A 27,217-nucleotide genomic window follows, 5' to 3' on the forward strand; every position below is an offset into this window, starting at 1 on the left:
AATTTCAATTATTTACACATTTTAACCTCACTCCAACCCTTATAACTCAGTCATAAATTCATTTTATTTAATCCCAAAAGAAGTTAATATCTTCATGGATTACTTAAATAATTCATCTTTTTCAAATGCAGCATTTAAGTCACTGTAGAGTGATAAAAATATCTGTATTTCAGATTTGTTTTATGGCAGGTCATAGTGTTATGAACGACCAATCCAAATTTCAGTCACATCTCAAAGTTTATGAAATCAAGCTTCAAATTCATGAAAAGTTAGGTAGTAGTATCTGCTCACGAGAAATCTGATCCTCTGAAATTTAAATAAAAATAGCTTAAAAAAATAAATTGGAGGACTTGTCTATCTACTATGCTGCTATGTAACAATGCATGAAAGCCAAATTGGACTCCAAATGAAAGCCAAATGGGCTTTCATGCCTTTTGCACTGAGGAGATGCTTTCATCTTGCCACTCTGCCACAAAGCCCAGATCGTTGAACGGCTGTAGTAAAGTTGTCTCCGAGGCTCAGTAAAAGTGACCATCAGATTCTTGGTCACCTCTCTAACTTATGCCCTACTCTCCTTAATCACTTTGGTTGGCTGGATGACCTTCTTTTGTAGCCTTCCCCAGATGTTCTGTTTTCCCTCTGACTTGATGGGGTGCTGAGTGTAGATTCATGAGAATAAAGTTTCTTTTCCAGTTGGCATGTTTCTGTGTATGACAATTTGCAGACTGCTCTTACCTAAAGAAATGCATGCCATTGTAGTAATTTAAGTGCTGAATCACATGAGTTTGAAAAGGAACCATGCTCGGTTTGGGAATGTTACTCTTCCTCTCTACCTCTCACTGTCTGTCTGTTTCATCTCGGCACACAGCGCTCACGAGGAGATGAAAGCATAAACAAATCATACATCACTTGTTAATAACAACAGAAATGCTGTTCTGGCACGCAGCGACCAGCACTACTAATTAAACAAGTTTTTGTGTGAGTGTGTACACATACGTGTGCCTGTGTTTCAGCTGCATGTACGAGCGGAGCCTTTCATTGTCATTTTCATTAACGCTTTCTAATCATGGTTACCGTGACAAACCTTGAGTTTCTCTAATCATTTTATCAAGGCGAGGGGAGCACATGCTAACAGAGGTGGGGCAGCATGAGAAAACACATTTATCATTATGAGTCTGGAATAGCGACAGTGTGTGTTTGTGTGTGTGTAGTAATGTGTCAGCATCAAAGTGTGCACATTGGAGGTGTTAAACTGTGTGGTTGTGTGTTGCAGCAGCTTTGGGAGGGGGTGGTGTTGGGTCGTTTATCACTGTAATAACTGTACATCAGGACTTTGTCCGGCTGCATTAATGTATGCTGGAGGTTCACACAGAATCAGGACGTAATCAATGCAAGTGATAAATATGATTAGAAGTGATTAATGATGATTAATGAAGGCCTCATCTCCATTAGCTTCTCTCATTTAAAATCACAACCACCTCACAGCTCCTGTCACATAAATGGGTGGAGTGTGTGCGTGTGAGCGTGTGCGAGCAGCTCCTTCCAGTGCCCAATCAAGCAAATCATCAGCTATAGAGCTTTTGAATCAATTCAGCTGAAGAAGAACTTCTTGAAAATCAGCCGTGCCTTTGACTAAGAACACAAACAGAAATCAGGATGAATGAGCGGGGCCCGCCAATCACACTGATTATACTGACGCAACATCGCAGCACTGACCGGAGTCTTTTGGAGCTCTCCGCAGCAGCTGGGCCGGGGGTGGACTTGCGTTTGCGGGGGCGGCCGGGCCCCCGGCGAGCAGGGCTGCGAGACGTCTCGTCTTTCCTGTAGAAAGGAGGAGAACGAGGAGGAGAGGGGAAAGAAAGAGGGATCAAAAATGAAGTCTGGACAGCAGAAGAAAGCTTGCAGGTCAGACTGCATTAAGAATGAGCGGGCTGCAAGTCCTGATAAATCAGGGGGATGCAGCATCACGGCAGTACGGTGAATGTTGGAATGCACATCTCGATCTAGACAAAAGGAAGTGTGTGCAAATGTGTGTGTGTGCTCACTGGTGGTCGTGTTTCCTCTGTAGCTTGGCCAGTTCCCTCTGTTTCTCTTTGTAGCGGCGCTGTAGCTCAGCCAGCTGGACACGCATGGCCAGCTCCTCCCCACCCATCGTCTCCATGGAGCCCTTCACTGGGCACACCTGACACACACACACAAAAACACACACAAAAACAAAAAGCAAGGGAATTTCAATGCTGAACAGAGACTGGGTACAGCAGTCACTCATATGTGCGGCTGCCAGCTTGTGTTTGGGCAGCTTAATGATTTGATGGATTTTTCTTTAACATGAGGATCACGGGTTTGATCTCTGCAGCTTTTATGTACATCGACCAGTGGCATTCATGCAAAAAGGCAAGGGTTTCTGGGAGATTCTCTATGTGCTGCATATACAAACAGGGCTGTACCAGCGCTGACTGCAGGAAAAATATGTGGTATAAACCTGAAGTGATTTTAATGTGAAACATTGTAATCTGGAAAGTTTATTATTGTACAAGGAAGCTCATTGGGGGAAGGGGGTTCTGGGGCATGTTTTATTTTTTAATTATAATACCATTATTCAGGAAACAGGCTATGTTTTTTAACCCCAACAAACTCCAAAAGATGAGCAGAGCCAAGGAGGCATATGGTTTAAAGACGTCAAGATGTAGGTACTAGTGCTATTGAGCCTGCTCGCTGCGGTTTATTGTAGGACTGTCAGCATTAATGCATTCATCGTAATATGATTAAGTTACATAATTAATGCAGAATGTTTTAAAAATCCCATTAATCCCTTTAAAAAACCCACAGACAGCTCAGTGGAAAAGTCAGAAGTCATCTGCACCTTGTGTTATCAAACATTTACCTTTTAATGTTTCCTTACTTCACTTTCAATCCATAACAGGTTCTTTTTGCATGGTAAATAGGAATTTTCTGGTGAATCGAAGATTTCATTCAAAATAAAAGCTGTTTTGTTTCCAAACTGTACTATCCACAGAATTGTTTAAGATTAATCACTTTTTTAAAAAAATCTGCTGAAGCCAGTTTTCCCCCATATTTTATTTCTCATTTTCACTGGAAAAAGATCAACTGACAGCACTTTTCACATCATATTGTAATAACTGAAATATTTCATTTTATTTACTTTTTTATTCCAAAAGAAAAATAACAAAAGAAGATTCTACTCATGTAAAAGGAAAAGTAATCAAATTTAGATTAAAATTTAGAATAATTTAGATTCTTTAGTTTAGATGCAAGTAATGGGATTTTCAGTGATTAGGATTATTAATTAACATAAACAAACATTCAATAGTGCTCCACATTGGAGAGCTGGGAAGTATTCTAGTTTTAAAGATATATCATTATAAGGGTTGTCAAAAGATCACAAATTTAAACACGATTAATCTCAGGATTTTAAGTTGATCACACTTAATCGCTCCCTATTGAAAAGCATTAAAACATTCCACTATTTTGCAGTTCAAACTGGTTTATGTAATTTTGGATCTACTGTCTCAAACTAAAGGTAGGAGACTTCCAGTTTGGAAAGGGACCTGCTTTTACAGAAAGACTGAACATTTTAACATGAACTTAACCACAGAAGACTAACTTGTTCTGGACTGAAAAGGAGATATGTAACAGTATAATGATAATTGTTTCATAACAAATGATTTAGATGATGTCACTCAGCTGTCTGTGAGTTTTTTAAAAGTGAAATGAGACATTGAGGAGCAGAGGTGGACTTATTTTACAGACCCAAAGCATAAGATGGGCACAAGTGATTTTTCTTTAAATGTGATTTACTCTATTTAATTATAGAGGATATATATTATCAGTTAAAATCAGATTATATTGAAGATAAAACAAAACTGAAGATCATTAGGTTTCTTCATTTTTGATACCAACGATTAAAAGAAACATGACAGAGTTTTAATCATTTTGTAGCACATAGATTTTAAGAGTACACAAATGTACATGTCAACCTCAGTGTATGGAAACTTTACCAGTGTTTTGTACAATTTAAACAATGTATAGCAGAGTTTCTTCAATTTCTGATGATCAAAACAAAACAAAACAAAAAAATACTGTAATAAAATGAAAATTGTGGTCAGTGTTATACCTATGACGTGTACGATACTCTACTTTGGTATCATTAAAGGAGATACTGTGTTCAGACAGAACAAGTATTCTTTAAAAGTCTTGTTAGCAACAAGTAAGAAAGCTACCAGGAGGAGATGGTATACATCTGACCCACTAATACAAGAAAAAAGTTAAATATCGCTGATGAAGTGTTTGTCATGGAGCAGTTGACTCATAATCAGAGGACTCAAAAGGAACAATGCCAAGAAAAATCGGAGGAATTGACGATGACAGGATAAAGACCGAGTTATCGAGTTACAGTATCAAACGTTTCAGAGACAAGGTAGTCCAGAACTCTTGTTGTTCTTTTTTGTTGATACTGTTTTTGAATTGGGCATTTTTTTGTTTGTGTTGTATTGTACGGGTTTCAATATAGTTGGATTTTTACTAGAATTATACCAAAATTCAAAATTCACGTATTGTGACAACCATATTTTTTCCTTTGCAGAAAAAAATGAAGATTATTTTGTGCATCACCATTCAGCAAAAAAATCACAAATACGGTTCAGTTTTTAATATTTTGTACTTTTTCGATTCTATCAATCATTTAAAATAACACAGATTGATTTGCTTTGAAGAACATGGTATCATTCAGTTTGACCTTAGGACAGATGATTAGTGTTGATGCCCAAACTTGTTGCAAGACAGATGCCAAATAGGGTTTTCTGTGCTATTTTCTAAACTGAGAATCAGTCAGAAAAAGACTTCCTTCACCCTGAATCAGGTTTGGGTTTTGACCATATTTTAAGGTTAGTGAAATAAACATATGAGGTTTGTGTCCACTCTACTACTCCACTCCTCATTTTTTACTTGAATGCTTCATGTGCATAAACAGAAAAAACACTCTGAGTCAAGCCTCACCGGCTCATGGCGAGGTGTCCAGCTGCACTTCCTTCGCAGGTTCAGCCTCTTCCTGATTGGACACTGGCGCTCTGCCCCTACATCCATGGCCCCTCCCCCCATCTCCAGGGCGCGGGCGGCCGCCAGCGTCGCCAGACTGTGGAGGTCAAATGTCAGCATGTCTTCACCTGCGCGGGGGAGACGGATTGTTTGGGGTTTAGATTGGTGTGGCTGACATGCTGTTATAAAACATGTTGTGCGCTGAACAGATTTATTTGCGGAGCGATGAAACGGTGCCTTGAAAAGTGGCGATATTTATGATATTAGCTGTGTAGTTTATTTGATGTATACTTGTGTTGCTGCTTAGTCGTACACACAAACACAAACACGCACTCACAGGCGGGGGGGAGCGGGGGAGAACGATCTCTACATCTGTCACTGTCATTAACTCTGTCATTGTCACAGCGGCGGCGGATGAAACAGAATATTCATGAGACAGTCCACACACACCCAAACATCTATGCAAATAAAACATACTGAATACACACATGCAAGTATGATATTTTTGCTGAGCTGCACAGACAGGAGCGAAGTGCATGAGTTTGTGAGCGGGAGAATCGGTGGGAAGGAGAGCAGGAGGGAGGAGGATGAGGTGTGCAATGTGGTGAGAAGAAGGGAGGGGGAGTAAAGGGGAGGAGAAGCAATAAGAGGCAAAGTGTTTATTGAGCTATCTATTTATTCTCCTACATCTCCTCATTATGGACATGGACAGAATCCAATTTCCCCTCTGAGCAGAGGAGAGGAAAGGAGGAGAGGAAAGGAAAGGAGGAGAGGTTTGACTGGATCAGTGTCTCTGTGCACTGGAGCTGCAAGGCCTTCTCTCTGACATCTGACATTATTAAAACCTGTACGTGTGAGGGAGATGGAGTCAGAAAGGCAGCAAAAGGAGGAGAGGAAAAACAGGAAGCATGGAGTTATGGGAAAAATAAAGGAGTGTGAATGAGGAAACGACGTGTCTTTGTCCCATCCCGCCTCACAGAGGTCAAAGCCGTCTCATCTGTCAGACCTCTGAGCCAATGGCACGCTCCGGTTACCCTGACAGGATGACATCACCGCTGACATCACCACGCCTCGTTTAGTATCCTGGAGGATGGCCGAGATCGATAGATACCTTCCGCCTTCTGCACACTCACACACAGTAATAACACGGCATAGGGGGCTGTAATAAGAAGCTGCACTTGGGAATTTAAAGGCGAAAAACAAAAACAGGGAGGAAAATTAAAAACCATTACATTTCATGGGGGTGTCGTCATCATTAGAGGCCATTAAGGAAGTTTATTGAGCTGAAATTTTAATATAAAGGAAACATGAAGGAATAAAAGCAGCTATGACACAAACAGCCCCTCTGTAAATAGAAGTAATGGTGCTAATTTATACAGGACGGGGACGTCTCTCTTGATTCCTTAATCTGTAATTGCAATCTCGAAGGAGCGGCTGAGATATCCTTCCGCGCCAAGGAGCAGCGTAAATGCATCTGTCTGGGATCGGTTTCATCTCCCAAACACATTTAAAAAAAAGGCATCAGTGGTATTAATAACGTTCAATGCAGCAAGATGTTTTTTTCTTGAATAGATGTGTTGTGTTAAAAAAGGTCTCTAAACACCTGAATGTGTGACAGGTGTGTCAGAGGAAAGAAACAGAAACTCAAAAAAGCTGTTGCACACCATCTCAATTTGTGCTGAAATGTAATGAAACAATGTTTCAGTTTAACGGACCTTCATCAGGTTTGATGGCAGAATTCAATGTATATACATTTTTAAAGGAAATGAAAAGAAGGGGTGTTTTTTGGATATTCACCTTGTGCCCTTTGGCTCCCATAGGACTGAAAGATGAATTTTAGCCAAATGCAAAGTTGTACGGTTTTAAATCGTTGCTTAATGCATATATTTCCAAAAGAATGCAAGCATATGGAACATCTGATTTGGTGGACTCCACCCCAGTTAGGGCATTTGGAGATGCATAATAAACCAAAATTAGCCTTTCCTTTCCTGCGAATGCCTTGATAATTTTTTTTTTTTTTCCATTCTGGCTGTCAAACTATTACAATTTTCAATCGTGATTAAACCCTGAATTTCTGTTGTTAATCGTGGATTAATTGCATCCTTTATATCAGGGGTTTCAAAACATCCCAGCCTGTGACCCCCAAAAAACAGCTCCAAAGACCACTTTGGGAGCTACTGCTTTATATCACTTTTTAAAATTCTACTATTTTGCATGAGAAACTGTCTTAAACTGAGAGTAACGGTTTGGACACAGACCTGCTTTTATAGGTAGAAAGTCTTTGACATGAACTTAACCACAGAAAAAAGACCATGATAAATGATAATGAAAAGGAAATAATTCGGCTGTAAAAAGGTACATGTCTGATAAAACAGTGACCAGATGCCTTGTCCACTGAACTGTCTGAGTTTATTTTTGAAGTGATATGAGTGTAACAGGTGTACACAAAATTTTTCTCTGGTACATACCTCGGTTTTTAAGGCAGGTTTGGTGGTTTTCAATATTGTAATTGAAGAAAATGCAACATAAAAATAAATTTAAAAGATATATTTAAATAAATACATTTATAACATCTAAAATAAGAACAATGCTGCAACATCCTATCAAAAGGGTCTTCAATTTATAAAGATAATGAAATAAATTCTGCAAACACTAGTTTATTCCTTTTAATAATATTTTGACATATTGATACCTTTTACTCTAACTTCCAAATTTCCCAGCTGACTTTGAATATATCATAACATAACCATTAGTTAGCTCATTAACTGCACTAATTCCTGTTATCAACATGGACTTCAACACTGGATTGCTTTGATAGCCGATGGGACATACAACAAATTTTTGGAGCCCTTTATATAGTCCATCTGAGCAGATGAAGAGGTTAGAGTCTGTCTGGGGCATGAGTTGCATGAGTGTTATAAGAAAGAGATGCCAAGTCATGGAAAGTTCATAAAGGGCTGGAAGCATATTTTTGTCAAGAGATTAACTTATTTATTTTGGCTAAGTTTACTTAAAAGGGTGATTTCATCCTGTGTTAAAAAAACATATATGATTGTAGACCATTTAGATCGTCATTTAGGCCTAACCACTTTTGTCCTCTCAGAAATTGCCAGAAAGAGGCTGTTAAACTCCCAAATGGAGCTTTTTGTGCTGTTTTTTATTCATATTCACATTAGGGCTGAACAATTTTGAAAAAATTATCTAAATGTGACTTTTTTCACCAACACTGCAATTGCGATTTGATATGTGATTATTCCTTAACTTTCCTCTATTCCTAAACAAGGGTTGAACAATTCTTCAAAAGTGTCTCCTTCTGATGATTTGACTCATATTGCAAATTTGATATGAATTGTTGATTGAAGGGTTTTTGTCATTCTTATATTTAATTAGAAAAAAGTACAAAAATGAAGAAGGTAGGATTTTTTTGTAGACTTTTCTAAAAAATGGCACCTGTATGATTGCATGATATGTCATGCATAACAGCTCTGTTGCAAAATAAAAGTTTCCAACCGGTATTTTGACACAAATTTCAGGTTAAAGAAATGTTGCACCTTTTGCAATTTGAAAATTGCAGCAGGCCATATTGTGATTTAACCTAATTTTGGAGTAATTGCCCAGCCCTAATTCACAGTGACATTTATGTCTGTGTGCTGCCATTCCAAATACTTCAATTGATGCGATGGACGTTCTCAGTAATGTCCAAACTACTTCTGTCTCGACCCTCTCTTTGTCCACTGTTGTATTTGTATGTGCTCTTAAACAGGAGTTATTTAGCTGAGAATATTCAGGCTACTGCTATCATTTGCTGTGGTTGTCAGGTAGGTATGGGTTGCGCTCCTGTTTCCCATCCCTGTATGAGCTTCGCTCTGCATGTTTTATATATGTGTTTAATATGTGGATAAATAAGTAAAATATCTAAATAATGATTTTTATTAATAACACTTTTCTTTAAATATTAGTGGTCTACCCTCGCTACAAAAATACAGAAATAAAGATTCCCTACATATGAGAAAACCCAGGAAAAAAGAACAAGCACATGACATAAGGCCCAATAATCATTTAATCCTGATTATCTTGTTTTCATGATTGTTTGGAGCCAAAATTGTAATTGAAAATTGATGAATCGTCCAGCACTGTAAGGCGTCTCTTTGTTTGTTTATGTATTGAACTGTTTGAATTCTGCCACCATACCTGATGAAGGTCGGTTAAACCGAAACATTGTGTGTTTCAGTAAATATCAGCACAAAGCCAGATGTTGTGCACAAGCTTTTTTTTGTAAATAAATGTGTTGCATTTAGAGAACGTTTTCCACACCATGACAGGACTTATTGATTTCACACCTATTACACATGCCAACCACGTGTGCACACATGTAAACAAATGCACACAGCTGCACAACGACTTATGATTTTTACACTTATTAATTCCGTCAACAAGGCTTGCAGAGGCAGGATTTACACACAAGATTACATTGGTTTAATAACAAAAAAAGAAGAAGCAGGTGAGGGGAAAAATAACAAAGAGGGAGGAGGAAGGGGGAGGCTGCAGAGACACATAGACACTGATGGAGGAGAGCAGCGATTCATCTGGGATTACTTAACAGCTTACACACACTCACCAAGCCACGCACGCGCACGCACGCACAAACGCAGGCAAACGAACACACACAGACGCTGGCATAAATAAAAACACTTTCTCTCTGAGGGACGAGAGGAAAATAGGAGCGCTTACAGGAGAAGTGTTTTAAAGGAAAGGGTCTAATTAGCAAAGCAAGACGCCAGAGCCTGAGGGACATGCTGGGCACGGTGTCTGTGTTTGTGTGTGTCCAGGCTGAAACTCTGTGTGTTCGTCCATCCATGTGTCCCTCTCAACATACAATCACACACCTTTCCCTGAGGTAAAAATGTGGTCTTTTAGCAAAAACAGAGTCGGCGCTAAGGAAGGAAACAGGACAGTTAGTGGGAAATGTGCATGTCAGTGCGTGTGCGCCTCCACATCTGGGCTGCACTCATCTCCCAGACCTTCTTTTTTGTGGTTCATTATAAGTGTGTTTGTTTAGGCAAGAAAGAAGCGAGGATGTTTTTTCATTTTACTTTGATATCATTTTTAGGACATTTTTGTCCTGATTTACTGTAACAAAGGAGTGTTATGAGGGACTACTATGATAATGTTGAAGGAATTTCTAGATTTTTCTTTGGTTCATTTTAAAGCTTTTGATAAATTTTTGATATTTCAGTTAGTCTGTTTAAGGTACTTGGTAATAGTAATTACTAAAAAAATCAGGTGCATAAGCTGCAATTTCAATTCCCTTTTTTTAAATCTAAAAAGTCAGCTGCGGCTTATAGACTGGGGTGACTTGTGTACCAGTATAATGCACAATGTTATTTTTTTAACGATATTTCCAAACTCATTTAGCTGAAACAAAATGATTTTTAGTAAAAAACACCAAGTGTGGCGCGCCGGTAGTCGGGTGGTTAAGGCGCACGCCATATACGCAGGCGACCCAGGTTCGAATCCGGCCCGTGGCACTATTTCCTGCATGTCTCTCTCCGCCCTCATCCCTGTTTCTGACTCTATCCACTGTCCTATCAAATAAAGGCAAAAAGGCCAATAATAAATCTTAAAAAAAAAAAACACACAAAAAAAAAAACACCAAGTGTCTCCAGTGCAAAGAAAGGCTGAGTCAAGCAGAGCTGTGGGAAGAGCAGGGAAGTAGACAGTCTGGCAGTTATCTTATATTTAGGGCTTTTTCAAAGTATTCAGATCTTATAGTGAGCTTCCCTGAATGTGTGGTACCCAAGGCAACCAACTATTCCTGACCTGACATAGACATGGCTGATAGATGATTTATATTGTTGAACTACACATCAGCAGAAATGTTCACATCTTCTGATATGGATATTTAACTTTTGAAGCTACAATCTGACAATACTGATATCATGCCAATAATATCATGAATCCCTAGCATAAAGGGCCAAGACAAGCAGTGTCATTACTGCAAGCTCCCACCTTCACACTGCGCGAGACCTGATGCAATCAAAAATTAATCCCATTCACTGTGTATAGCTTCAGTACTCAGAACGTGCTTGAATACGCAAGGACACAGACCCGCCTGTGTGGTTTGGCGCCACTTTTTAACTGCTTTTCTACCTTGTTAGGTCATAACAGTGCATTTAAAGAAAATGAAAAGTATCGTAAAACCTCGACCATACAACTTCCTGCCATATAAGCCCCAGTGTGTTTTTGAAATCTCCCAAGGATAAAAAGGTTTAAACTATCCTCCCATGTGATGATTTCTGCCACTTCAAGTTTCAGTGCAGCTGTGTCTATCTTTTAGTGCCGCCTGTTTACACTGTATTGGGTTTGCGCATCAACCAAGGTTGCTCCCAGGTGTCTATTTCCTTGGGATTTCAGCCCATGTTTATAAAAAATTATAGGTAATTAGTCTAACCATAAATTTCATGCTGGCTTATTTGATAAACAAATTTAACTGTTTAACCACATGCATCCCTAACATCCACCATCTAGCTATAATACAGTAGCTGAGCTCTTAGACTCCAGTAATTGCTGGGACACAGACACACAGCCCGCTTGTTGCTGTTCCCTCCAAAGCCTGTCATAACACCCCCTACTGGTAGATTTTTTACAGTTTAGCCACAACCTTTTTGTTCGGTTTTCCAGACAGGTGCTCAATTGTATTGAATTATTTCTCAGTCAGTGCCTCCACATTACAATTCTTACCCATTTCTTGGTGGATACAAGCATTGGTTGATTGGTCCCTCTGCCATATAAAGCTAATGTTACATAGCTCAAGATGCCATGCTGCTAGAGTACCATAGCTGGTGTTGCATTGCTCAATTCCTGTGCAGGTTGCAACAAAAATAAGCATACAACCCCTGCAAGTGGGAGCTAAGGTTTCAGAGCCTCTAGTTTTAATTGACCGTGACATGTTGGTCAATCATGGCACTGTATAACCGCCTCATCCCAAACTGGTGTGCCACCACTGACAGTACAGCGTATGGCCAGTGTGATCTCCATGGATGTCAAGGAACTGATCCTATTTCTGTTTACCAGTATGTAATTCTCTGTATTTTTTGTTTTTGATATGGACATGAAGACAAATATTTCCATTATATTGTCATTTGGCAGAGTTTGTTGCTTCATTTGCCACTTGTGCAATGTCATTTGTATGCTACCTCTTGAGACCCTTGTTCAACAGGGATAGTCTTCCACTGTGGGGTGTAAGTGTGAGCTCACCGAGATTTCAGGGGCAGCTGACCAGCCTGACATTTCTAAGATGTGTAGAAGACTTATGAAGCTTTGCTGTAGAGAAAGTGAACAAAGTCTGCATCTAAGGATGCCTGAAATTATCTCGCCTGACACCGACCCAGCAGCAGCGGTTACATGCACCAAGAATAGTTAATAGAATCAAGCAGCCTTTTTTCTGGTAGTCTTGTTTGTTTTGTAGCTCATGAGAGACATCAGTAGGGGTGTGTATTGCCGTCATTCTTAACGGCTCCACGATGGCACAGGTCCTTACAAAAAAACAACATATTGACTGGGTGAGTATGGTTACATGAGTAAAAATCAGCGGTAGCTTCAGCAGGCTTCTTTCATGTTAGCTGTTAGCCGCTAAGCTATTGCTACGATGTCTAGTGCTCGGGTTCGTCGTGTCGTCCAAGTATTTCACTCTGGCATGGCATATCTTACAAATGACTTGCCTCCTGTAGAAGTCTGTGCTGTCTTTGATGTTTTGGAAGCCAAAAAAAGCCCACATATCTGCTACGAATGCAGCAGACACTGCACTGCTGGGTAGGTATGAGCAACTGGCTCGCTTAGACTGGAGGTCTTGCGTGATCTCAGTGTCAAAGCGTAGCAGAAGAGGGAACAGTCAACTGCCTGCAGCCGGCTGGCGGTGCCTGTCGCCAACTAGTGGTCAGGGGTAAAATTACACCACAAACTAGCGCACCAACAAAGTAAATTATTAATTAAAAAAAACAATACTGCATTTAAAAAAATCGATACAGTATTGGGCCATGAAATATCACAATATATCAGTGTATCGATATTTTCTAACACCCCTAGACATCAGTATTAATTTCAGTCTGTTCAAAACTGGTAATAAACTCCTCACAAGAGATTTTACAGTGTACCTGCCTTTGGTTGAGTTTTGGAGTTTTTAACTGATACATTTGACTCATGCAGTGGTATAGGATTCAAAAGGGGCTACTAAAAGCTGGCAAATATGCGTTTCTGTCTTTCCAAGCCAAAGGTTGCAAGATTTTCAAAAGACACTTAAAAGAAAGGATGATGTTTGTTGTCAAACATTGGACTTACACATGTACATGAAGACGTCAGCAAAAACACGTTTTAAAAAACACTCACCCCCAGTGTCTTTCTCTTTCCCCTCCCTGCTCCTCTGCTGGATCTCCAGCTCAGCCAGTTCTCCCAGTATCTCCATACCATGGTGGGGTGGAGGGCTCGGGGCCTGGGCAGCAGGTGCAGGTGGGTACAAGGCATCTCTGGTGGCGCACAAAGACGCAGCGATCAGAAGCTCCAGGCTCCACATGTAGGCGCCCTGGAGCTGAGCGACTGAGCTGGAGGGGGGAGGGAGGGCGAGGTTGGAGGAAGATGGGGAAGGAGCAGGAGAGTTACAGATCAGATTCACTATGTCTCCTGGACTCAACCCTCTGCTGTCCCCCTCCTCGTCATCATCGTCAACCACCTCTACATTCTCTCCATCCTCCTCCACCTCCCTCTTCTCCTCCTCAACAGGCACAGACATTTTACATTCTGGTGGTTCAGACCCCGTTTCCTCCTCCTCGTCCTCTTTTCCATGCTTCCTATCATCCTCCTGCTCTGTGGACACTCCAGGCTCCTCCAGGCCGGCCTGCTGGCCTGGGCAACCTAGACAGAGAGCTTCTGTGCCTGTGGCCAGGACAGGCGAATCTGGAACCACAGTGGGGGAAGGGCATTGTGACAATCCAGAAATCTCGCTCTGAGGCTCAGAGAAGGAGCATCCTTTCCCTTCCTGTGTCCTTTCTTTCTTCTCTTCCTCTGAAACTCCACTCCGGGATTCCACCACTTCACAGTCTCGCCCATCCTGCTCCTTTCTCCTCTCGTCTGTTTTCGGGAGAGGCTGGATGTGGTACGGATGTGGGAGGGACTTGGAGTCAGGCTCTGCTGGCTCTGCCTCCACTGTGGCTTCAGCCAACCGCGCCTCGGGAGGCGAGGGCCCAGCCTTGTAACCCATGGTGATTTGAGGATAGGTGTAAACAGGTGGCAGGTCTGAAGAAAAAGGAGAAAAAAGGTAAATTAACATAAAATATGACACAGCCCCAAAGGGTACACTGGCAGACCAAATAAAAGATTCAGGTATGCGCAGGTGCACAATCTCCTGTGCAGCATAAAGTGTCACAAGAGCACAAGAGAAAGTTTAGCTGATGGCAGATGGCATTATGGGAGCACTTCATGGTATTGTATGAGAGAAAGCTTTTGCCTTTATGTCTGACCTAGATGGTCTATTGCTATTTCAAAGTGTTTCACATTGCCTGTTATCCAACAACTACTGTACGTACTATCTATCTACAATTCAGGAGGAAAATCTATTTCAAGATACAGGATTTATTTTTTGCAGTTGAAATTAGAATATCTAAGCATTTCAAGTGAATGTGACTTATCTAGTCTAATGAGAACTTCTGACTTCAAAATTAGGCAAATACACTTTCTAATGATTGTCTGCAGTGTAAAATCTTGCAAGCATGTAAAACTTTCAGAAGAGCACATAAAATGTTCTTGTGAACACATAAAACTTGTGTGAGAAAAAAAAAAAAGCTTTTGAGTCAGCAAGTTAAACTGTCTTGTGGGTGCCTGTTCAACTCAGCTGATAAAACAGGTGCCCATATCCAGAGGCTAAAGTCCTGAACACATTGGTCACGGGAACAATTTCAAATCCCAATGTTGTTTGATGCATGTCACCGCCCCACTCCCCCCCAGATTTCTCTTTTGCTGTCCTATCATTATAAAGACAAAAAGCCCAAAAAATGGTCTTTAAAGAGTCTCATAAACACAAAAAACCCTCCTCCTCGCATCAGTAAAACTTTCCCTTGATCCAAGAAAAAGGTTTGGTGCGCACTGGATCATGTTTCTGTATGAAATGAAGAATGAAACAACACTAAAAGCTTTTCATGATGTGAAAGATGTTTTGACTCTTCTGCCAACCTGCTTCGGCATGAGTATGCGAAAGTTACAGGGGTAAGAGGTTAGTTGTTGTGTGAGTGGGTGTACTAAATGGCTGCTAGTGCAGGGATTAGCCCGGACTTAGCCACAGCAGCAGTTTATCAGAAATGGACAATATTTCTTTATTAAAACAAGGGCAGAGAGCCACACTGAAAGCTTTTCATGACAGAAAGATGCTTTTGCTCTTCTCTCTGCCTGTTTCGGCATGAGTTTGTTTTCGCTAAGGGTGGGGTTTGCGGGTGTGTCCAATGGCTGCTGCAGTGGTAGCTGTAAGCTTGGATGTAGCTGTACGAAAGCGGCAGTTTAATCTGAACTGGACCAAATTTCTTTTTAAAACAAGAGCATAGAGCCATACCAAAAGCTTGTTTTGTCAGAGGAGATGTATTTGCACGTATCCCAACTGGCCTTGGCATCAATTTTATCAACCAAGAAGCTCCACCATTAACAATCTACGTCAGCCGTAGCCAGTCAGCTCAAGAATAGCGCATGTGCGAAACATCATTTTGTCGTCTCTCTGATTGGGCCGCCATGAATGTGACAAACAGAACACTCCTCTAATCACTTTCTGGGAAATTTTTTAAAAGTCCTGTGAGCTTTCCCAGATGAATGTGAAGTGTATCAATGTAGTGGTAATATGAAACAGTCTTTCTGACATGTCAGGTAACTTTAACTCATAGTGACTACTGCTACGTTAGCTTGTTGAGGGGTGGAAACTGTCAACAGGTGTGTGGGAGGAACTTCAAAATTAAAGTGTAGCTGAAATTTGACGGTGTAGAATGATGTTTTGACTTTCTATTAATGCGATTGGATAATCAATCAACAGATCATTACACCCCTACTCATGAGCATGCAAAACTTTCCTGAAGGGATGTAAAAGTTTGTCTCAGCATGCAAACCTTTTCTGTAAGGACTTAAAACCTTGTCATTAGAACACAAAACTGGCTTAGATTTAAGCAAATTTAACTTTCTTGTGAGCACACAAGTATGGCTAGTATTTTGTGCACACCAGAAGTCTTCTTTTAGTCGATGTCCCTCCAGGGGAACCATAAAATATACTCAAATTATGCACTTTAAAATTGTAATTTTAAGCATCAATAGAAAATAGATGCCTACTCTTTGAATTAGGTGTTTAAAATTCATTGCGGTTCTTGTCAGGCCGACAGGATGAAGCATGTGATTACAGTTGGAATAACACACTGACAGCAGGGTGCATGTGTGTGCGTGTCGGTGCGTCTTTTTGTGCGCATGAGTGTATAGATCTTTGTCCTATATTGATGACTCCCTGCTGTTCTCCTGTGATTGCAGCGTCGGCCCTGTCACCTCCAGCACTCTTATTATTGATGGTATCCCTCCGCCCCCTCCCGACAACACAGCCAGATGAATGCGTATCCTTCCGCCTGTTCTTCTCAAGGACCTTCTGAAGGATAAGGAGGCTCTGTCTGAAGATTTCACCGACCTCCCTCTTGTGATACACACATAAATGCCGGTAGGTCAATGCAAACACACACACTGAGTGCCCATATGCTTTATGTGACCTTAATGGCTGACCTGCCTGCTGTCCCTCTTTAGCTAGTGCAGATAAAAATTGCACACACACATGGGCACACTCAAGGACATACAGAGTAGAGGATCAGCCATGCTTCAAACAATTTCACCAAAATCAAAAGAATACCACGCTTCAAAGAGCAGCAGCAGCCTCCATCTCTCTTCTTCTCTCTGTCCATACATCCATATTTTCGCCTTACACTATCTTCACAGTTTTTTGTCTACATTCTTTAAAGTGTCTATTTAATTTTAGTAAATAACTAGATCTCTCACCTGGTTCTAGAGATTGTGGGTAGTCCTGAGGTGGCTGTCCCTCCCCTCTCTCACTTCCCCTCTCAAGCCCCTTAGCCAGGTGTGATGGAGCAGGGCTAAGCGCCGGAGATCGTGGGGCAGCAGCAGCCGGGCTCGGTGCAGGCGTAAGAGGGTTCGGAGGATGCGATCTCCTGGACGGGGAGTGGTAGCAAGGTGACTGACGGCTGCTAGGACACATCCCGGGTGATGGCGTGGTCGTCTTTGGTGGAGGAGGAGTGTGGGAGAAGGGTTTGGCCACATGAGAGGAGGTGGAGGATGAAGACGAGGACGGAGTTCTGGATGTGGAGGATTCATGAGGAGAGTCTTCTATGGTGATGGCATGCTCATCATGTTTTCTCTGTGGAGGAGGAAAACAGTGGCTTTAGGAGTATCCTTAGTTTCCCACAAAGACTTTCAGCCCTGGTAGAAATGCAGACAATAGTGAGCCACAGGAACCATACATTTCCTTGAAGAGAAGTTCCTGGAACTAAGAGTTCCAGGCAGCTCTTCACATTGCATGTGGAGCAAAAAAAACATCAATTTCACCTGTATTTCAAGAACACCAATCCTACCGGTACAGCAATACTTCGCTTAGTTCGCTTTATTTAATTACCATTCAAGCTGCTGCTGTTAACACTGCATTGCTCTGTTTTCTATCATGTCTCATAGCTGTTACTGCTAAATTTTCATGTACTGCTACCATTATCAACATAGCATAAAGTTATCAAAATAGGTCCATCTAAGCTTGAGAAAGGCTGGGCTAAAGTACTGATTCCCAACACAACTAAAATCACAGTGAAGCACTTATTAAACAGTTTCGACTAGGTCTTTTGGTATGAAAAGTGAATGTAGGTTTATTTTCTTGGGCTTTAACCAATCAATCAAAATAAATGCTGATTTTGATAGCAATGCATTTTTTGTGTAGGCCTTGGGTGGGCTCAGCTTTTCTTAGAGGCTGACTCAAAAGAAAAAGGTTGGGAACCCCTGGACAAGAGGAACATTTTAGCTCTCATGACTTGAAACCTTGGGTACTTTTGTGGTAGTGTCTCTAGTTAAACATTTTTTGACTGCTTCTGAGAGTGCACCACACCATGTCTTTTCATCACAACAACAGTTCACCAGCATAAAGAAGAAGACATCAGCTCCAGGAAAAATGTGCTGAATTTAGTTTAACATGCATGTTCTTTTAGAGTTGAGAAATCTGAATATCTATGATGCATTAAAACATCAGATTATTAGTGCTGTTTTTACTTCTTACAAGCTAAAATGAGGAAGATTCTTTTGCACAAGTTCTCATTTTGCCCACACTTCCTTATCTTTATTTGTCTTTTTCACAATAATATCTTCACAGTATTTCACAAATTAAGGCTCATTCTGAATCCATCTCAGTTTTAATGTAGCAGTTTTACCTGTCCTATTGAGTGCCGCTGCATGTGCTCCATGGCTCGCTGCTGCTGCTGCTGCTGCAGGGCATACAGCTCCTGTTGCCGTAGGAACGAGGAGCGAGAGTAGACAGGGTGATGCTGCAGGTGAGAAGGGCTTCGGCCTCCGTATACAGGGGGCCACAGACCTGACTGCTCCAGAACGTCTGGAGTAAATAAACAGAAAAAAAACACAGATGGGAAATAAGAGACTGATAATTTCAAATTTTGTAACTCAAGAAAAAGTACAATATACAATAGTGTACAAAGTCAGTACAGTTGTATTTTCAATAGCTGAAACTTTGCAGGATATTCATGTAGATACTTTGAATAAGCTGCGGCTTTAAAAATTGGGATTGCAGTGGAGCTTGTACACCTTTTCTGAAAATACTAAAGCATTTATGACAGCATGTGTGTTGGCCTCAAAGACAGACACTGAACCCTCTTGCAAAATGATTCAGATTTCCCCGTCACCTCCAACACTCTTTTCTGTTTTTCTCTGCAAGGAATCACACATTTTCTTCAAGCCCCAAACCCGCCCATATATGACTTTAGATGCACACATGGGTACACACATGCACATCCACACATCCCTCCTTGGCTGCCTTGTCGCTGGGAACCTTTGTTCTGTGAGATTAGCCTGAGTGGGCTAATGTTTCCCAGGGGAAGGGTTCAGTGGATGCACTTCCCCTCTCTGCAGGAACTCCCACGGAGCGAGGCGAGGGAGGCGGGAGATAATTAAATTTCACAGCCTGTTTGCAAAGCAGCGTTGACACACTCACACACACAAACACGCACACACTCTTTTCTCTCTCCCTCTTGAAAAAAATCTGAGATGTACAACACAACCCTAACACTGAGCAATGTCTCAAATTGCTCCAGACGTGTGCACTGCTAACTCAAGATGACCACACACACATAGACACAGAGCGAGTCCAAACACAACAGTGCTCCGCCACAAAAAGATGAACAGCGGTTCAAATGGTTTGCATAATGCTGGGCACATGCAGAGGGGGGCACTGGAATAGCCGCTCCCATTAACGAAGCTATAAAACACGGTCCCACTGACAGAGGGACTTAGTTGAGCATTATATTATGATTAGCCAATGATACTAAAACTCTGAGAGAAATGGCAGCGGCTCTGATGGTACAAATTGAGAGAAGAAGGGGGAGAGATGGGGGGCGGTGAAGAAAGCAATGACTATGTGCTCTGCTGGTCATGTGTGTGTGCTGTTGTTGTAAAAAGCAGTCAGCATACCGAGTGGATGATGAGGCCCGGCTTCTGTAGGAAGAACCACCAGCGGGGAGTTAGGGTCTTGGGTGAGTGACCCCAGGACGGGCTGCAGAGGGCTGGGGAGGCCTGGAGGGAAGCCGGGGGTCATTCCCACATGGCTTAAACCTGGAATAAGGATATGCAGTGAACAGTTATATGAGGGGAACATTTAAATACCGATCTGGCTTCTCCAAGAGATACTGGTGTGCTTCATAGGTAATTGTTGATCGAAGCTTAATGTACAAAATAAGTTGGTACATTTTAGGAGGGGTCGACCAATACAGAGTTTTCAGTACTGTGTTGCTTTTTTGTATCAAACATTTTAGAGTCTGCTCATCTACTAGCTATAATACGGTAGCTGAGCTCTTACTGTTTTTTGTGGGACAGTCAAACCAGAGCTCAACAGTGGCAGTAACACTAACCGTTCATTTGCCAGTCTCCTTAAATACATGATTATGACCTAATGAAGAGGAAAAGCTGTTAAAAAGTGGCAAGAAAAAAAAGGCAGAAAAATGCTGGTCAGGTGGATGACCAATGATGGATGACCCTGGAGAAACCACAAGCATAAACACATCAGTCTAATAAAGCAGCTCTACAAAAGTCGCAGTAGCTTTCTGTTTCCTTCAAGAACTTTAATTCCTCCATGCATCTTTAAGTTGGTGCAATTGTGCCAAAAAAAAACCAAGTTCAGTTTGATAATTCTTGGTTGTAATGACTTTTGTGTATACACAAAGGGATTGCTCATACTTGGTCAACAGGGTTGTAAAGGGTTCATTCAGAGATAAAAATGCTGTTTGGGTTACTTTTACTCAACTGCTGGTTTAACTTTTTTCGTGATTGGCCATTGAAGAACCTCTTGGGTCCTTCTCTTAGGGTGCTTTCACATTAGATTTGACTGATTCAAATCACACTGCTGAGGTTCAGTTTTTCTTACACCCCTCTTGCCCTCTACTCACCATATGAATGCCCCATCCAGAGAGAGGGACTTCCTGTCCTCTGCATCCAGTGGTGGTGAGCTGGATGAGCATGTGCAGCTGGATCCGCCCCCAACTGACTAGCACCTCCAGGGACCAAGAGGTGAGAGGTCAGGTCACCGTGGCAACTACTAGAAGGGTGAATCCTGGCAAACTCCACACGATCCTTATTTTCCCTGTAGTGGCGATAGGCGGGTGAACTTTGTCATTATCTTGATTATCCCTCTTATTGTCATCATCACCATCATTATGATCATTATCTTCATCCTTGTCATCTTCATTACTACCACTACCATTATGATCATCAAGAAAAGGAAATATGACGGCAACAGGAACAGCCATCATCTCAAGCCTGGCCTATGAGTTCTCATTATATGTTTTCTTCCCTTAATATGACTACATAATAAGAGCCAGATACATCAGAGACATCTGTATTAGCGCCTGTAACATTAATGCACCACATCTCGTCTTAGAGAGGAGAGAGAGTGAGGGGGAACAGAAAAACCACATCAAAGAGTGAGGAGAGTAAATGGAGAGAGGGGATGAGAGAAAAGGGAAGCAGAGGCTCAAACCGGGAGAGAGAAGCTGAGAGAATAAAAGAAGTGCAGCTTATCAGATGAGAGGAACAAGAAGAGATGCTACTGTCTATGTGTGTTTCTATGTGTCTGTGTTCATATGCCCTGGGTTGTTTTAGGATTCAAGTGTACCTGATGATCATTTCTCTGTCTCTGTCCAGGTGATGAAGGCTGATTTGCTCCTCTGTCATCCTCTTCCTCTCCTCTGCTTCACGACCAAGAGGATACACAGGGCGGGACACCCCTGAGTTGTAAACACAACCAAGGCAGCAAATGTAAAGCAACTGCCATGCACCAAGTAAAAGTATTATCGTACAACAATTTAGTAATACTTTTAAGACCATATAACACTGACGACATTCTAGATACAACATAATCGAATGAGATACAGTAGGATGTGATACAATAAATCTGTCTTGCACACATATAACTGCAACCCAGTCCGGGTTGCAAGTATGGCAGTACCACCAGAGGCAAGAAATGCCATACCATACTTTACTGTAGAGTCGGATAATATACTCAGGGTTCCCACACACTTTTAAAAAATCAAAATGAAGACTTTTTAAGCATTTTTTAAGCCTGACCTAAAAAAAATAAATCCCACTTTTTGTGCTGCACATAGTCAAAATGCAAGGCATGTGAGATTTCTCTGTAGACTAGATCAGGGCTGAATTTCTAAAATAATGCACAGTTTAAAAATTGTCAAATGATAACAGACAAAGATGTTTTTGGTCAAAAGTACGCACAATTGATGATTTCTGGCATAAATTTGTCTAGTCAAGCAATAAAGTGACATTTATCCCAACACATTTTAGCAGGTTGGCTAGGCTGATTCTGAACAGTTAATACATAAAGGCAAAGTACAGCCTGACTATGGTAAATAATGTTATTTGTAGCACAAACATGCATATAGGCAAGAAAATAAACTGGTTAATAAACAAAGACTGGATAAATAAGTGTCTATTTGCACAGGATTGGTATTACCTAGGGACCTGTGGTAATTGGTAATAATCGCGCAGGACATCTGTGCTTTTAATCCTGTGCGAATCAACCATGTTTCTAATTATCAGAGAAAAAATTACACGGCAAATTACCTACCATATTTGTGGACACCCAGGTCCACAGGTAATACTAATCCCATGCGAAACTAGATCTCTGTAATCAAGGGTGTAGATTGTATTTTTTAATGATCTGTGCAGCTTTTTCTGATTAAAATATATATATATATATATATATATATATATATATATATATATATATATATATCACTCAGTTAATTCCAGCTTATTGTCAAAAATTGACTTTATTTTACTTATTTTTTATTTATTCATTTAAACTCTACTGTCCAAATGTACATGGGTACAATGCTGTTCTCTTATGTGCGGGGCATCTGCTTTTTCTCCTTCACTAACACAAGTACCTGATCTTATGATGGTGTTATTTAGCCATTTCTATGCATAACAGAATTTACAGTTTGAAATGTGTCACTCAACATTCAGTGCCTAGACTTTCAACAACTAATCTGTACCAGAAGGGCTGTTGTTGGTGCAAAACATTACAAAATTAGCAGAGTAATATCCATACCATCAACTGTATAAAAACCGTTAAAATGACAGGATAGGTTCTCGCTCCCTCACCGAAAAATGTGAGGGATGCTCAACTTCCTTCCTCTTCTGCTTTGTCTGAGCAGCTACGGATACGCACACTCACATGGGTATTTATCAGTCAGGGGTGGGACTATTGTCCTGACAAATTTAATTGGGTCTTATTGCACCTTTTCTTTTGCTGGTAATTTATAATTTGACTTTTGGCAGTACATCCTCTATATGTGTTGTAAATCTAAACATTCACTTAAGGTGCAAATGGCTGAAAAATACCTACAAATGGTTTGGAAATTTAGGTCTAAGGATCTGACATATTGACAATACTTCTCTGGTTGTTTGTCAATCAGTTACAGAGGTAATATCCCAGTAATGTCTGAGAGTACAACTAGTGTATGATACTGTACTGAACCAAAGCTGTTCTCCAGTGTTAAATCTTTTTTGCCCTTAATACAGCATAGTGAACAGAAATAGCATTAATTGACTCAGTGCAAGGAGCATAAATGATGTCTGACCTTTCATGCTGGGCAGCACCCTGCCCTGTCTGCTGTGTCCAGGGGTGTTGTCTGGGGAACGATGAGGGGGCCTGGCTACTGCAACAGCAATACCCACAGGAGGCTGTCGCACCTCCCCCTCGCCAGCCTCCCCTGCCTCCTTCCCACCTCTGTCACCCCTTTCTCCTTCATTAGTTGAACCTCGACGAGGAGGGAGCGACTGTTTGGGAGGATCTTGCTGGGAGGTGTTGCTTTTGGCCCCGCCTCTATCCCCCTTCTCTGATCTTTCTCCACCCTGCTTGAGGCAGCCCAGGCCTCCAAAAGGGCCCCGCTGTGGCAGAAGCAAAGGCTGCTGGGAGCTGTAGTTCATTAGGTTCTTCATGGCACTGCCCTCACCCTCAGTGGTGAGCGATGAGGAGCGGGACTGAAGAGGAGGGGGTTGAGAATGAGGCTGGTTATGGTCACTAGCAGAAGATCTGTTGCTGACACTTCTTACTTCATCGCTATCTGATGCATGATGGGAGCTTTTCCTCTGTTCCTCTTGGTAGCCTTGAGACATCCATGTAGGTGCTGGTGGACCTCCATCTCTTCCCCTCTCCTCGGTACTTGCTCCGTGACTGCTATGCTGCTGATGTCGTATCCTTGCTACCTTCTGCCCCTCTCTTTGGGCTGATCCCCCTGACCCAATCCTCCCATCAGGAAGAGGACCTGATAGGGAACAGTCCCTGAAAGGAGGGGTGCTTGTGTCTGGGCCATTCTTGGCTGTACCCTGTCCAGCACCAGTGTGTGCTCCTTGCGCATCAAGTGGAAGTGAAGGCCGGTACACATCTTCCACAGGCTCTACATCTCTGAAGGATGAAGATGTGTCCCGGCTGCAGGACCGCAGTTCTGTGGTTGAAATGGGGTTAAGGCTGGATTTGTGTTGGTTCTGCATCTGTTGGCTCCAGTCAGGAGGTTTATCTGCTTTGCCATATCCCAGCTGCTGCTGCTGCTGTGTGTGGGATTTGTCTTTCTTTTGGCAACTACTGAGTCTGCTGAGATGACTTGAGGGACTTTCGTAAGATCCTTCTCCACTCTTGTCATCCACCTTTCCCCCACCTCCTCCTGCTCCACGACAGTCAGTTCCTGCCAGGTCTCCCAGTGGCCCCACCGAAGGTACATAAGTTGGGCCGATGACTTTTGCCTCCCGGCTGGACCCTCCAAGTGGTGGGTCTTTTGAGGGCGTTAGTGAAAGAGGGGCTGGAGGACAGTAAAAGTCAGGGTGGGGATGGTGATGTGCAGGGTGTAGCCACCCTCCTGTGACTGTAGAGCCCATGTGCAAGGCATGAGGAGGAGGTGGTGGAGGGGGAGGAGGAGGCATGGAGTACGACGGCACAGAGTGTGTTGATGGAGGTGCCAGAATGGCTGTAACTGCCGCTGCACCTCTTCTCATACATTCATTAGAAGAAGCTGAGGATTCGCTGATCCTCATCTCCCCATTTATGGGTCCATCCTTGGAGCACCGCCTGCCACCTCCTGAAGGAGGTCTCCCTACTCCTCCAACACTACAGCTGCTCAGTGCTCCCCCTTTTCCTCCAGAACCAGCCTCTGCAACTGAACCACCGGACAGTTTGCAGGAACTTAAATGTTTTGTCTCCTGATTGCCTGAGTCATTGTCTCTGTAATCCTTATGACGCTCCAAAGAATGTCTGTGCTCCTCTTCTCTGCCCTGTGGTGTGAGGTGAGGAAGGAGAGCATGGTGGGGGTGAGAGTAGGCTTGGTGACTGTGGCCGGATGTAGTGGTGGCAGGATTTGTCTGATGAAGATGGTGATGGTGGAGCTGATGTTGTTTGTCTTTGCTCTCCTGATGCCGCTCCTTGCTGCTCGATCGCTCCTTAATTTTTGACATGGTTGGTGCTCCTTTGTCAACCACATCCTTGGTGCTCTTCCCGCCTCCTCCCCCATTGTCTGTCTCTCGGCTGCAGGAGCCAAGTGGGTGGCCTGGGGCAGCCCTTGACAGTGTAGGAAGGCTGTGACTTGTGGAGAGAAGAGGGGGCTGGGGAGGAAGGCCGCGCAGGTAAAAGTGATCTAGAAGGAGAGGAGAAGACTTATGTAGGCAAATCTTCACCGTATAAGACCTTTTCTCACTACACAGTCGTCCTAAGCTTATATGGACGCAATAATTTTTTTTTTGTCATATACTATTTGACAACCTGGTCACATACAACGGCAAGTACGATAAAACCCATCATATCTCTCTTCTAGACGATCTAAACAGGAACCAACAGGAAACGATTTAATTTCAACTGCTGTATCATTAGTAAGAAAATATCTTAATCTTTGACAGTCACCAAACATATTCTGATGTCTGTCTATTTTACCCCAGGTTTGTAAAGATCTGTGAAATGTTGCTGCAGAGAGGAGGGAAAACCTTACTTTTCAAACAGTTATGCTCTCATTACTAAACTCAATTTTGTTTCTGTGATATGCAGAGGAAAAGAAACAAGAAGTTGCCAACTTGGAAAACTAGATCTCGAGCTACCAGCTGTTCTTAGTCCTGTGGTGAGTGCTGATGAAGCAGTTTAGAGAATATATGAAGCTTTTTCACACACCAACACCTACCTTTTTGAGTTTCATAGAAGCGGTGCTGTCCATAGAGACTGTTGCTGTGGTGATCCAAGGGACTCATGGGGAGAAAAGGAGAAGCAAGACTTCCTGAATAGCCAGGGTACCCTGTCAGAGGGAGGGAGAGAGAGGAAGAATTGATGTTTCTCCGCAGTGCTGACATTCAGCAGCCCTCTAAACAAACAGTTTATCTCAAACAATCTATCATGAAGCGGGGCCATTTTAGGGAAAACACGGCAAAAATATGGCCAGTTTGTGCTCCTTTCACCATAAATGCGCTTTTGCACAAACACGCCACATGAGTTGACATTATTTACAGTGGACAAAGTGGTGACAAAAACCACAGCCGACAGCCACTGCCAAGTGTTTGCAGCTTTTAACCTGATGGAATTTGCTCTTCTACTAAACACATTTTCCCAAACCCAAGACAAATAGTATGAAGCATCGCTAACCCCCCCCCCCCAAAACACACATTGAGTCCTCCCAGGAGGTCAGCAGGAGGTGAATGGTTGTTCCACTCTGTTCCTCGTCTTCAAGGACATTGAACTGCATCGTGGGATAGAGGAGGTTTTGGTGGTTGTGTCGAAGGGGGCGGATTGATGTAGGAACGGGTGAGGGTCAGTGTGAATGTGTGTGGGGTTGTGGTGATGGTGGAGAGGGGAACAGAACAGCAAAACCACGACAGGCTGACGCACTTCCAAACACACAACACAGGAGGCACACAAGTCCACATTATGGGGCTAAAAGGTTTGGATTGTGTGTGTGCTTGTTTGTGTGTGAGTGTCGGTTCTCCAGCAGCTGGTTTCATGCCCCACAGAGTGTCCTTGCCGGCCCGTTAATTGGCAGCCGTTAAAAGTTTAACGGTGGTGGCCAAAGTAAACAGCACTCCATAAAAACTCATCCTACGCATTCCACAGTCGCACTGCAAAACCACCAACACCCCCTCACTGCTCCCAGCATGTGTGTGTGCGTGGGCTTTAGTGTGTCTGCATGTTCATGCTGTAATGTAAATGCATAAATGTGTGTGAGAGTGTGTGATTACTATGACTGGTTAACAACCAGTGAATCTAAATGGCGACAATTAGCCAAAAGGCTCTATCAGCCATCTAAAGCCAATCCCCCGGGTAATGATGAGTGATAAAACT

General features: G+C 42.3%; 1 protein-coding gene across 2 annotated transcripts in view; it reads right to left on the reverse strand.

Annotated features, from left to right (window-relative positions):
* Nucleotides 1-27,217, reverse strand: part of bahcc1b (BAH domain and coiled-coil containing 1b) — a 102,934-nt gene that overhangs the window by 25,884 nt on the left and 49,833 nt on the right. For both annotated transcript variants that reach the window (XM_041815493.1, XM_041815494.1), the window contains 11 exons: nt 26,070-26,180; nt 23,490-25,535; nt 21,506-21,617; nt 20,781-20,974; nt 19,810-19,950; nt 18,540-18,718; nt 17,113-17,488; nt 13,441-14,343; nt 5,017-5,183; nt 2,046-2,182; nt 1,717-1,821 (listed from right to left, as the gene is read on the reverse strand). In XM_041815493.1, the coding sequence (XP_041671427.1) occupies nt 1,717-1,821; nt 2,046-2,182; nt 5,017-5,183; nt 13,441-14,343; nt 17,113-17,488; nt 18,540-18,718; nt 19,810-19,950; nt 20,781-20,974; nt 21,506-21,617; nt 23,490-25,535; nt 26,070-26,180 (4,471 nt within the window). The remainder of the gene's footprint in view (nt 1-1,716; nt 1,822-2,045; nt 2,183-5,016; nt 5,184-13,440; nt 14,344-17,112; nt 17,489-18,539; nt 18,719-19,809; nt 19,951-20,780; nt 20,975-21,505; nt 21,618-23,489; nt 25,536-26,069; nt 26,181-27,217) is intronic.

The sequence above is a fragment of the Cheilinus undulatus genome, linkage group 20, assembly GCF_018320785.1.
Source record: "Cheilinus undulatus linkage group 20, ASM1832078v1, whole genome shotgun sequence".
NCBI lineage: Eukaryota > Metazoa > Chordata > Actinopteri > Labriformes > Labridae > Cheilinus > Cheilinus undulatus.